Below are 11,872 nucleotides of genomic sequence, written 5' to 3'. Positions count from 1 at the left end.
CCGTTTGTCTGCTCTGTCTGTTCTGACCGGAGGAGGCCGGTGGCCCCAGAGCAGCAGGTGATGGATCCCTGATGTGCCCGGGTCCCTCCTGCTCCCAGCCCGTCACGGCTCAGCCTCAGGACCGGCCCCAAGGGGGCTTTGGGGAACCCACTGAGCCCCCCCTTCCCACCTCCTCAACCAGGGCTTTGGGGCCAATGATCCACCACTCCTGTCCGAGCAACATTTAACATCACCACGTAACTTTTAAAGAGTTACTTAAAGAGCCATAAAAAAAGACAAACTCACTCAATCTAATGCTTGGAGGGCATCTTCCAGCTTTCCCTGCGCTGCTGAGCACCGATGGCATCGCGACTGCTGCAGCCGGTGACGAAGGACCCGCCGGTGCCCAAGGTGAAGCCCAGTCACTGCACAGCCCCGGGAGCCCCGTGGGCACCTGGGAGCCCCGTGGCAACGGGCTGGGAGCCAGAGCAGAGCCCTTCCGCCTGGGCTGGGCTGGGTTGCCCCCACCCGCCTGGAGATAACGGTCGGGTCAGGCTTTTCTCTCCTCTGGGCTGATCTCTTGAGCCCCCACCCCAAAGCCCGTTAATGAGAGGCTGCTGCTTTAACAAGCAGGTGGCACAATTAGCGGGCAGCGTCCCCGTCCTCCTGCCAGGGGCACACGCCCCCCTCCCCCCCCCCCCCCGATTCAATGCCTGTGTGTTGGGATGCGGTGGGAAAGGATTTCTAGGAACATCTTTTTCACCGAGGAGGGAGACCGAGCGCTCTCGGCTCGCCAGCGGGCCACCCTCCAGCCCTCGGGGCCGGCAGAACGTCCAGCCAGGCCAGCGCGCTCCGGACCTGGGTGGCCAGCGAGCCCCCGGCCCGGGGAGGTGGGGGCTGCCCCGTTCCTGCCCAGCCCTCGCTTCTCTCCCCCACCCCTGGGATCCTGCGGGGAGGGGGAGGCCGGGGATCGCCCGGGGGTCTCCCACCCCCCCTTTCCCCTTCGCGTCCCGAGAAACGGCGATTAACGGGGGCGGGGACCGGGACACGGCGCTCGGTCGGTGGGTGGAGGCGGGACCGGGGCTCCGGGGCCCGGCGGAGCAGGTTCCCCCCCGCAGGAAACGGGGCTCGTCCAGCCCGCGGAGGGGGTGGGATGGGGGGCGGCGATGGGGCGAGCCCCAGGCGGCCCCGCACCCCCGGGACCGGTCGCCTCCCCCGGGCAGCGCCGCAGCGGCCGCTCGGGGCTCGGCCGGGGGGGCGGAACGGCCGGCGGCTGCTGCAGAACCGTTTCTGTCCCGCTTTGTCCAGGCGGGTGTTGACCCCCCCCCACACACACAAACACCCCCCCGGGGAGCGGGGGCAGCGCTTCGGCCGCGGGCCGGGATCCCCCCCCCCTCCGCCGGGGCTGCCCGCGCCGCGCTCGCCGGGAGCCACCTAGCGACAGCGGGGACGGCGGCGACAGCGGGGCCCGACCGGCTGCCGGCGGGAGGGGGGGGGTGGTGGTAGCAGGGTCCCATCCCACCCCCCCGGAGCCGCCTCCCCCGGCAGAAGCCCCCGGTGCCCGTCCCCTCCCGTGTCCCCCACCCCCCGGTTGCAAAACCAGGGGAGCAGGCGGAGAAAAGAGGCCAGGAAGAACGAGGGAGAGCGAGGACTCTTTAATAAATTAGCAAAATAAACAGCATTTATACATATACATATATGTATGTTATGTTACTGCATCGCAGCAGATCACCGGAGTTAAAGCAGAAACGTTCATTTCCCAGTTTGACGCTGATGTTGATCCAAAGGCACCAGTTTAGGTGCCCTCCTACGCGGGGCCCTGATGGTGTGGGGCCTAAAAACCTAAAACCCCTTAGAAATAAAAGAGCTTTTTCATAAGGCAGAGACACAGCTTCCAGTGAGAAAGAAGTTAAATTACCGTATGATTTCCTCTAGCCGCCTCCTCGCAGAAGTGATTAAAAGAAAGCGATCCAATTTCTCCCCTCTCAAGAAAAAGAAAAAAAAAAAAAAAAAGAAAAAAGAAAGTATTTCCTCACCTCAAAGGGAAGGGGGGAGGGACGAGCGCGTGTAACGCACTGGAAGGATCGGCTGTTATATTAAAAACGGACGCGATTTGCAGTGTACAAGTCTCTGATTGTGACGATAACCAGGAGCTGAACTGAGCAGGTATTTCGGTCAGTTGACCCCAAATGGGGCAAGTACGCGGCGCAGTCCGGTGGCCCCGAGGGCTCCCTCAGTCGTCATCCCTGACGTACTGCCCGGCCTCCCAGCGCTGCGCCATGGCGCTCTTGTGACGAACCACTCTGGTGCTTTCCACAACCTAAACAAACCAGACGCCGCGGTATCGTTTGATAAAGAAGGTATTTTTTATAACCAATCCTTTCTGCACGACTCGCCCTCCCGGCCAGGACCCCCCCCGTCTCGAGGTTACCCCCACCCGGCAGCGGCCACCACGCGTCCTGCCCACGGCGGTGCCACAAGCGCGGTGCCCGTGGCCCTGCGGGAGCCGGGACACCCCCTCTCCCCCCAGCCCATCCCTCCCCGCCAGCCCCGGGGAGCCGGGGCAGCGCAGGCAGAGCCCCCGCACGTGTGAAGGGTTTTACCTCCGTGTTGATCTTGTCGACGGGCTCGATGCCGGCGTACTGCGAAAAGGGGGCAAAAAAAAAAGTTCAGAAAACAGCAACCTCGTAGGGAAACACCCAGCGGCAGCCGGACGTGGGGCATGGGGGGGGTGGGGGTCAGGCTGCCGGGCAGGGGAGACAGCGCACGCAATCGTGCCCTCCCCAGAGCCGGGGGGACGGTTTGGGCTGGGACCCCCCCGCCATCCCAGGAGGAAGCTGCTGCTCCCACCCAGTGCCGCAGCCCTGAGCGGGGGCACAGCCCTGGGGGGCTCGGCACAGCCCTTTGCGGGTGACACCACCGCCAGGTCTCCCCCCCAAGCCAAGTGGCTGGACATCCAGCTCCGGGTGGGAGCTGGGCACGGCCACCTTTGGCCCCGGAGCCACTGGCCACCTTCTCCCCCCCTGAGCACATGCTACCCAGTGCAGGCAGGGTGGGGGCACTCACCTTTCCATCCTCCTTCACCCTCCTCCTCCGCTCCTCAAAGGGGCTGGAACGAGCCGAGTCGGGGGTGAGGGTCTCCGTGCTGCCCTGGGAGGGACCGGCCACTCTCAGCGGGGTGAAGGACGAGATGAGCCCCAGGACCCCCCCCTGGTGTGAGGCAGGAGTGGAGACGGGAGACTCGGACACCGAGTAGCTGCCGCTGGCACCTGAGGCAGCTTCAAGAGAAAGAGCCATTGGAGGGGGTGAGGGACACCGGGACGGTCCCCGGGGGCTGGGACACCCCAGAAAAGCCTGGCTCCTGCCCCAAACTGGCCTCCTCGGCAGGTCCAGCAGGTTTGGTCACAGCTAGGACCCCGTGTCTGGGTGTCAGGCAGGGAGCGTCGGGAGCAAGGGGGGGGAAATGCATGAGCTGGGCACTTCTGGGCCCTTCCAGCCCTGCTTTCTGCAGCAACGTGGCACAAAAGTCGCCAAAACCCAAGCAGCTCTGGGATCAAAAGCCGTGCTGCTCTCGCAGAGCCCATCCCTCATCGTCATCATCGCCACGTCCCCTACGTCTGGTCCCCCGGTCCTCACAGGGATTTCACATCAAGCACTTCTGCTGGCTGACCACACAATACCTGTCCGCGGAGAATTATTTCTCCCGGGACAAGTGTCGCTACCAACACACAGGTGTCACCATCTCGGCAAATCCTGGCAGGGAGGAACTTGGTCCCCTCACCCACAGCCAGGCTCTCCCAGGCCGGGAATTGATGCTTTCCACCCCGAACTCTGTCCCCCTCGGTCCCTGCCGTGGCCACTCCTGCTCTCGCCCAGGTCGCCTCTGGCTACGGACACCGGCCAGAAGGGCTTCCCATGCCTGGGGGAGGCACCGGCCTGCACGGGAAGGTCCCGTGGGACGCGCTCCCCACGGTGCCGCTCCTGCCCCTCCGATGGCTCCTGCCGGCACTCGGCGCCACAAGGAACGGGAGGGCAGGAGCGATGCCCCCGGGACTGGCCCATGCCCTGTCCCAGCCCGCCGTTCCTCCCCTCCCCTTACCGGAGCTGTGCCGCGAGCGGGAGCCCTCCTGGGGAAAGCCGTCACTGCCAACCATGGAGTAGCCGTCCATCAGCTGCCGCCGCTGCCGCCGCTGCTCCTGCAGCTCCTCTTCCCGCTGCAGGTCGCTCCGGATCTCCTCCTCGATCATCGCCGACGTCTGGGGCTTCCAGGTCCTCAGCTTGTACTGCTCCTCCCGGCCATCCTCCCTCCTCAGCGGGCTCTGCGTCCCCATGTCGTCCACGAAGGAGACCTTGGGCTTCCAGAAGGAGAAGGAGAAGTACTCTCTGGGCAGGACAGTGGTGCCGGCGGGGCTCGGGGTGGAGCCGGGAAGCCTTCCTCCCTGGGAATCCGTGCTCCCCCATTTGCTGGCGCTGACGGAAACGTGCTGGGACACCAGGGGCTGGGCCCGGCTCTTCTCGCTGGCGGCGAAGGGCGGCTGGGACGCCTGGACGTGCGCGGTGCTCACTGCGTAGCTGGGAAGGCTTCTCCCGCCCCTGGTGTCTTCTGCGGGGTGGGGGCTGCGGCTAGTGGGTGACTCCGCCACAAAGTCATTAACCCAGTTCCTCTGCTCGTCCGCCTTCCTCGGGGCGGGGGGCTTCTGCGGGGGGGCTTCCTCCTGCTCAAACACCCTCCGGCGCTCCTCCAGCTCCTGCTGCGTCCCCCTGTCATACGTCCCCAGCAGCCTCCCTTGCTTCTTCAGATCTTCCTCGCGCTTGGTTTCCTGCTCGATTTCCCTCTGGACGTAAAGGGAAGCGCGGCCTTTGTCCTTCCCTTTCCTGCCCGGCCCGGGAGAAGCGTGCATGGAGAGGAGAGGCTTGGTCTGGATCTCCACCAGCTCGCTGCTGGAGGTCATTCGCTGGATGCCCCTCTCCTTCCAGAGGTTCTCCTCCCTCTCCATCGCCATACGGATCTCCCGCTCGATGGGCGTCTCGTTGCTGATCTTCGTCTCCTTGTCCAGGCCGTTGCTCCCTCCCCTCAGATCCACAAGGCCATTGAAGACCTCGTTGGACGTGCTCCCGTCGCTGGTGTAGCCTGCGTTGCCTTCGTTATACATCTCACCCAAGCCGGAGTCAAGGTCCTCTCTGGAAGACGCTTTAGTCAAGCTGGACATTTTCCCGGTGGGATATGACCTTTTGGTATCAGCCCTTCTGGAAGCATAAACCTCCTCCTTCCCAGGCGTCTTGTAGGACACACTATAAACCTGATAAACGGTCTTGTCTGTCCTGCTCTGGCTGGAGGCACCGGCGTTACTGTAACCTCTCGTAGCCTTCGTGGCCATCTCAGGACTGGACCACTCTTGCCTAGAGACTCTCGTCATTGACTCTGCCTTTGGAGACATGGCCTCTTGCCCTGGGCTGACGAAAGAGCCCGGGTTGGTCTTTTCCAGCATCAGGAACTGCTGCCGAGCAGCGGAGAAGTTGATCTGCTCCGTGTCGATATTTTCAGGGTCAACAGGCGTCGCTGCCCTCCCCGAGGAAGGCTTGTCGAAGGAGATGGCGAAGCTGCTGGTGAAGCTGCCCGCGTGCCTGCTGTCACCTGTGCCAGTGTTTATGGAGCTCAGCTCATCCATGGAACTCCACCTCTCAGCTATGGTGGAGCTCTTCCTCATCACCTGGCTCCGGATGACATCCCTCCTCTCGTCCTCGAGCTCCCTGGCTTTCTCGGGCGAGATGTTCGGTGGAGGGACCCTGTACTGTTCCTGCTCCTCCTCATCGTAAAGCTTGGAGGGCTTCCTCTCACCTCTGTAAGCCCTGAGGTCGTACAAACTTCCCGACCTCACCACCTCCAGCCTGGACTCCCTGTCCGGGGACGGGGTCCAGATGTCTTTTCCGCCATCCAGGAAATACGAGGGAGATTTCGACCTCATTTTCCAGCCATAGCCGTTTTCCACCCTCTGGCTGCTGCGTTGAGCAGAGCCAAACACGTCGTCGTCGCTGTCAGCCCTCCACTCCGTGAAGGAGCCGGCGTGGGGAGCATCGCCGTAGTCCTGCTTGTGTGAGGTCTGCGGGAGCTGGAAGACCAGGTGCCTGGTGACTCTATCCATCTCCCGGCAGGAATCAGCGTTCGACCCTCTGCCAACCTCGCCCGGGGACGCCGCTCAGCTTCCAGGTGGCCCTCGGTCTCCCGGCTGACCTGCAGACGAGGGGCAGGACGTGGGGGGCCCTGCAAGTGGGAGGGGAATGCGGCCTTTAGGAGCAGCAGGAGGAGCAGAGGTCGGGGCGTGCAGTTCCCCATCCCGGGAGCATCAGGTCGGGGCAGGGAGAGGCTCCGGTGGCACCGGGTCCACCCCTGCCTGGAATCTCTCCCTGCACATTTGCGGGAAGGAGCCTCCCGATAACCGAGCTATTGAAACAGCGGGGACCATAAAAATGGTTTCACGGATCATAAAACGGAAGGGACTTTAACCCCCGTGTCACGCAAAACGGGATTAAACTGCCCCGACCTTGGTGCCCGTCCTCCCCTGGATGGGACGGCGGGTGCTGGGCAGGGAGGGGTGGCACCGGCAGCTGCAGCCACCGTCCCCGTGCCCCTGTGCCTGCAGGACACGCGTGGCCTGGGCGAGCCGGGCGTGCCCGCGGGCGAGCGGCATATCCTCTGTTTGCCGAGGCGTAGCCTCAGCCCTGCCGTCGCCGAGGGGGGGTGTCAGCGCTGGCACCGCTCCCCTGGCGCTGGCAGCCTCCCGGGAGCAGGCGGGGGAGCCGGGAGCAAGGCAAGGGGGATGCCCGGGTGCTGCCGTCCTGGCAAGGGCTGAGGCTGCGGGTCCCTGCGGCCGGAGCACGCGGCTCATCCCCAGGATGGATGCGCCGTGCCCTGGACGTGCCTCCTTCCCTGCGGGGACGCTGGGGACAGAGCTCTGCTCACCTCCCGGCTTCCTCCCCGGGGGGGCAAACAGGGCTGCTCTGCACCTGAGGAGCCATTTAAGCTTTTCCTGGGGTGGGAGCACCTGGGGCTCATCAGGGGCCAGCCCCAGGGCGATGCCCCCACCCCAAGGGTGCTGCTGCCCGGTCCCGTGCCCAGCTTGGCCTCGCTGCCTGCGGTGGGAACGGGGCTGGGGGCTGCGGGAGCTGCCGTTCCCGGTGCGCTGTGCCCAGCTCCATCCCCGTCACCTCTTCGTGTCCCTGCCTGTGAGTCACTATTGCTCTTTTACGGCCCCCCGCCCCCGACCTGGATATTAAGAACCATCTGCCCGTCTCTCATCCCGTTTGGAAGGTGGGAGGCCCCTGCGGAGAGGGGACCCCTCTCCGGGCAGCGCTGGCGGGGAGGGGGAGGCCGGCAGGGCTGTTATCGGGGCTCCCGGCTGCACCCCGCCGTGCACGGCCCCTCCCAGAGCGCCACCCAAAACCCTCCAGCTGGCTCGGCCCCGGCTGCCCGATGCTGTGGGGGTGTGGGGACACGGGGTCCCGGACTCACCCCTCCATGTGCTGGGACATGGGGGTCCTGGGCTTGTCCCCTCCCTGTGCCAGGCCACCCCCGGCCCGATCAAGCGCCACGGGGAGACGCTGGGCAGAGCAGGTGGCATTGCAACACCCGCCAGCCTGGCTTGGGTCCCCCCCCGCCATGAAGAGACTTCTGGGGGGTTTTCCAGCGTCCCCCCACCCCGGGGGTCCCGCAGTGGGCTGCAGACATGCAGCGTGCCCACCCCCCCTGTGCAAGCGCCCACGTGCACTCCCAAACCCGCCGACGTGCGAGCCGTGCACGAGGGTGCCGGCGTGGGCCCCCCCACCTGCCCGCCACAGGCAGAGCCGGTACACGCACGTAACCCTCGCTGCCGCCGGACCCTGCGCCGGGACCAATCTGAGGGGGGGGGGAACGGCCGCCCTGAGCACCCCAGCACTGCGCTCGCCCCCACCCCGAATGTGCCGCACTTACTGTCCGGGGGAGCCGTCGGGGTGGGGGTCCCCATGCCCCCGCGAGGTTGCGCCGGGCACCCAGCTGTGCCGTGTCTGCCCGGGAGTGACGTAGGTGGCGTCGGGGGGGGCCGTGGGGCCAGTGGGGCTGCAGGGCCCTGATAAGCTCAGCCCGAGCCCGCGGGGAATTCCAAGAACCACGCCGAACGGGCTCGGTGCTGGCCCCGGTTCAGTGACCTGTTCCCAACCCCCCCTGCGCCACCGTCACCCCCGCCACAGCTGGCTCCCGCACCGCCGGGGCTGACCTTGGCCCTCTCCCCGCCCGCGGTACGCACCGACACGCCGAGGTGCCGTGGCACCGGTGGGCCAATGCCCCCACCCTCCAACATGCCAAGGCATCCACACCCCCGCCAGCAGGGATGCTTTGCCTCCCCCCGCACACAACGGGGGGGGGGGTCCAAGGAGAAATGGGGTGTCCGTCTCTTCCCTGACCCCGTGCCCCAGGGGAGCCTGTGTGTCCCCCCACCATTTCTCCCCACGGAGCGGCGCAAAGGTGGGCTCGGCCATCCCTGAGAAGAGCTGGGGCTGCTCCCGGGGGACAGGCAGGTAGCCCGGGGAGGTGGGGGACGACACAGCCAGGCTGCCACCGGCGTCCCTCAGCCCCGGGGGCCGCGGCGGTGCCCGCTGGGGAGGACGTGGAGGAGCCCGACGGACAGAGGGGAGCAGCGGTGCCAGGAGCCCGCGCTCTTGTGTTTACACACGGGGCCTCTCCCGGCCCGTCCGCCTGATAACCCCCCCCCGGTGTGCGCAGACGGGGCTGGGGCGGGTGCCCTCGCTGCCATGGCAGCCCCGGCTCTGCTGGCACTGCCACCCGGCTCTGCTGGCACACACACCCCCCCCGGACCCCCGCTGCCCGCCAGCCCCTCGCAGGGGGCATCTCCTTCCTTCCCCGGGGATGAACGCAGCCCTCTCCCAGCAGGGACAAGCCCCTGCGCCTGGTCGGGAAACCTCGGGCACCCTGTAGCCACCAGGCCAAGGGCAGGACTGCGGCATGGCGGCCGCGATGCCCTCGGTGTCTGCAGCCGTGCCTGCTGGACCCCAGCAGAGCGGGCGGCATCGCCGGCACCCGGCGCCCACAGCCAGTCTTCCCCCCCACTCCGGCACCGGGCGCCGCTGTGCCGGGATGCTCAGCCCTTCGCTGCGTCTGGGGCGGGGTGGGGGGGTCCCTCTCCTCGTCCTCTCTGCCCCGCCATGACAGCTCTGCTCCCTGCCGGAGCCTGATCCTGACGGAACGTCCCTCCCGGCTCCACCACTGCCTGCGACGACCCGAGCAGGGCGATGGGGTCAGACCCCGGCTGCCCTTTCCTGGCTGCAGGCTCCCACTTACCCCCTGCCCGGCCTCTTGGTGCCCCCGGCCCTGCTTGTGGGGCTGCCGGCGCTGGCGCTGGTTGGCCTGGGGACAGCGGCTGCCGGGCGGCTCTGCGTTTCCGGGCGGCAGAGCGGAGCCTGTTTTACCGCAGGGTTGAGACAAAGTCCATGGGCGATGGCCGGCGGCCGGGCAGTGCACCACACCCGCGGCAGGGTGTGTGCGTGGCTCGCCGGGCTGGCACCGGGACGAGCCGGGGCCCCACAGCTCCGGGACCGAGAGCGGGCATCCCGTCCCCAGGCAGGAGCAGGACCCCCATCAGCCCAGGGGCGGGCAGAGACCCGCGGCCACATGGCGATGGGATCTGGGGGGCCCTGACCCCAGCCCTGCCCCTTGGGACAAGCAGGAATCCCGGCTGCCACGTCCCCTTCACCTGGGCTCACCCACCTGCATCCCTTTCCTCCCAGCACCCTGCCTCCCACCCGCCTCTTCCTCCCTGCTCCTCTGGCGTGGCCTCGTGTCCATCACCCCAGCGTCAGGGCCGGCAATGCAGCAGTGCCGGGATGGCATCCCAACCATCCCAACCGCACTGCCCTTACCGGTGCCCTGGGCTCCAGGGCGGCACAGAGGGACCCGCCACGGCGCGGTGCAGCTGAACATCTCCCGTTGCCTGGTGTCACCGTTGGTCTGGGGACAGACACCTCTGGGGCAGCATCGGGGGCCGGAGACAGGCAGGGGTGTGAAAGCGCCATGCCCCTGGCCGCTGGCCACAGGAAGGAGGAACCGAAAGGATTTAGTCTGCTGGAAGAGACTTGTCCGGGCTGGATCCCAGCCAGCTCCTGCCTCTGCCCCGTGCCGGCGGGCTGCGATGCTGCCGGAGAAATGGGGCACTCTGTGACGGCAGCGCCGGGCGAGCGTGGGCTGCGCGTGGAGGCGGTGGGGATCCCCCATGCGCTGCCTGCTGTGCCGCCCGGCTGGCGCTGGCTTTGCTGGGGCTCTCAGGTGACGGGTGGGTGATGGCACCTGAGGACTGAGCAGGGGGCACAACCCTGCCGGGACGAAGGGGCAGCGGGGCGCTGCCTGGGCAGCACGGGAAAGCTGCCGAGCAGAGGAAGGGCTCTGCCACCCCCAGCGACAGCACAAATGCTCCTGCACGTGGCTCTTGTGCCTGTGAAACAGCCGGAGAGGTGAGGCTGCAGGAAGCCTCTGGGCAGGGACGAGAGGAGCCACAGCCCGGGCAGTGATGGGGCAGCAGGGCCCATCCCCAGCATCCCTGTCCCCACCATCATCATCCCTAGCATCGCCATTCCCAGCATCTCCATCCCCAGCATCCCCGTCCCCACCATCCTCATCCCCGGCATCCCCAGCATCCCCATCCCCAGCATCCCCATCTCCAGGATCCCCATTCATCCTCTTCTCCAGCATCCCCATCCCCATCCCCCTCATCCCCAGCATCCCCGTCCCCAGCATCCTCATCCCCGTCATCCCCAGCATCCTCATCCCCATCATCCCCAGCATCCTCATCCCCTACATCCCCATCCCCAGCATCCCCATCTCCAGGATCCCCATCATCCTCATCTCCAGCATCTCCATCTCGAGTATCCCCATCCCCTACATCCCCATTCCCATCATCCCCATCCCCTACATCCTCATCCCCAGCATCCCCAGCATCCCCGTCCCCAGCATCCTCACCTCCAGCATCCCCATCTCCTACATCCCCATCATCCCCATCCCCTACATTCTCATCCCCAGCAACCCCAGCATCCCCGTCCCCAGCATCCTCATCCCCTACATCCCCATCTCCAGGATCCCCATCATCCTCATCTCCAGCATCCCCGTCCCCAGCATCCCCATCCCCTACATCCCCATCCCCAGGATCCCCATCATTCTCATCTCCAGCATCCCCGTCCCCAGCATCCCCATCCCCTACATCCCCATTCCCATCATCCCCATCCCCTACATCCTCATCCCCAGCATTCCCAGCATCCGTGTCCCCATCATCCTCACCTCCAGCATCCCCATCTCCTACATCCCCGTCCCCATCCCCCCCATCCCCTCATCCTCACCTCCAGCATCCCCATCTCCAGCACCCTTATCCCCATCATCCCCATCCCTAGCATCCCCCGCATCCCCACCTTCAGCATCCTTACCCCCCAGATCCCCGTCCCCATCCCGCTCCCTTCCCACCCGTCCGTGCCCAGTGCCCACGCCGGGATGCCGGGCGGGGGTGCCAGGCGTTGAGGTGCCACCCCCGGTCCCCATGCAGAGGGCGGAGGCGCCAGGCTGGTTGGTCACACAGTTTATTTGCTCGGTTCGGGATTCTTACAAACAACGGGGAGCGCCGGGGAAGGGGAAAACTTCAAACGGCTTCGGCACAAGTGGAAAGCACGGGAGCGCGGGAAGTGCACTTCAGCGGAGCCAGGCGGGGGGCAGTGGGGGCTGGCGGGGTCGGGGCGGGGGCTCCTCCGCCTGCTGCTGCTCAGCCCCTGCAGCCCCGGCCCCGCGGGGGCCCGATCCCGCTCCCCGCCGCTGCAGGGGCCGGATGGGGCCGGGGGCTGGCGCTGGGTCCGAAGCCAACGG

At 66.5% G+C, this 11,872-nt stretch overlaps 1 protein-coding gene across 2 annotated transcripts; it reads right to left on the bottom strand.

Annotated features, from left to right (window-relative positions):
• Positions 1-1,619: 1,619 nt before the first annotated feature.
• Positions 1,620-8,052, bottom strand: MISP (mitotic spindle positioning). Of its 2 annotated transcripts, none has more exons than XM_074565775.1 (5): positions 7,949-8,052; positions 4,079-6,241; positions 3,046-3,257; positions 2,583-2,621; positions 1,620-2,299 (listed from the first exon to the last, which is right to left on the bottom strand). In XM_074565775.1, the coding sequence occupies exons 2-5, from the start codon at positions 6,120-6,122 to the stop codon at positions 2,213-2,215; spliced, it is 2,382 nt and encodes a 793-aa protein (XP_074421876.1). In that variant the 5' UTR covers positions 6,123-6,241; positions 7,949-8,052; the 3' UTR covers positions 1,620-2,212. The 2 variants fall into 2 exon arrangements, with proteins under 2 accessions (XP_074421876.1, XP_074421877.1); XM_074565776.1 differs by having other exon boundaries at positions 4,079-6,211; positions 7,949-8,034.
• Positions 8,053-11,872: the final 3,820 nt, after the last annotated feature.

This window comes from Larus michahellis, chromosome 23 (assembly GCF_964199755.1).
Source record: "Larus michahellis chromosome 23, bLarMic1.1, whole genome shotgun sequence".
NCBI lineage: Eukaryota > Metazoa > Chordata > Aves > Charadriiformes > Laridae > Larus > Larus michahellis.
This window is presented reverse-complemented; position numbering and strand designations above follow the sequence as displayed.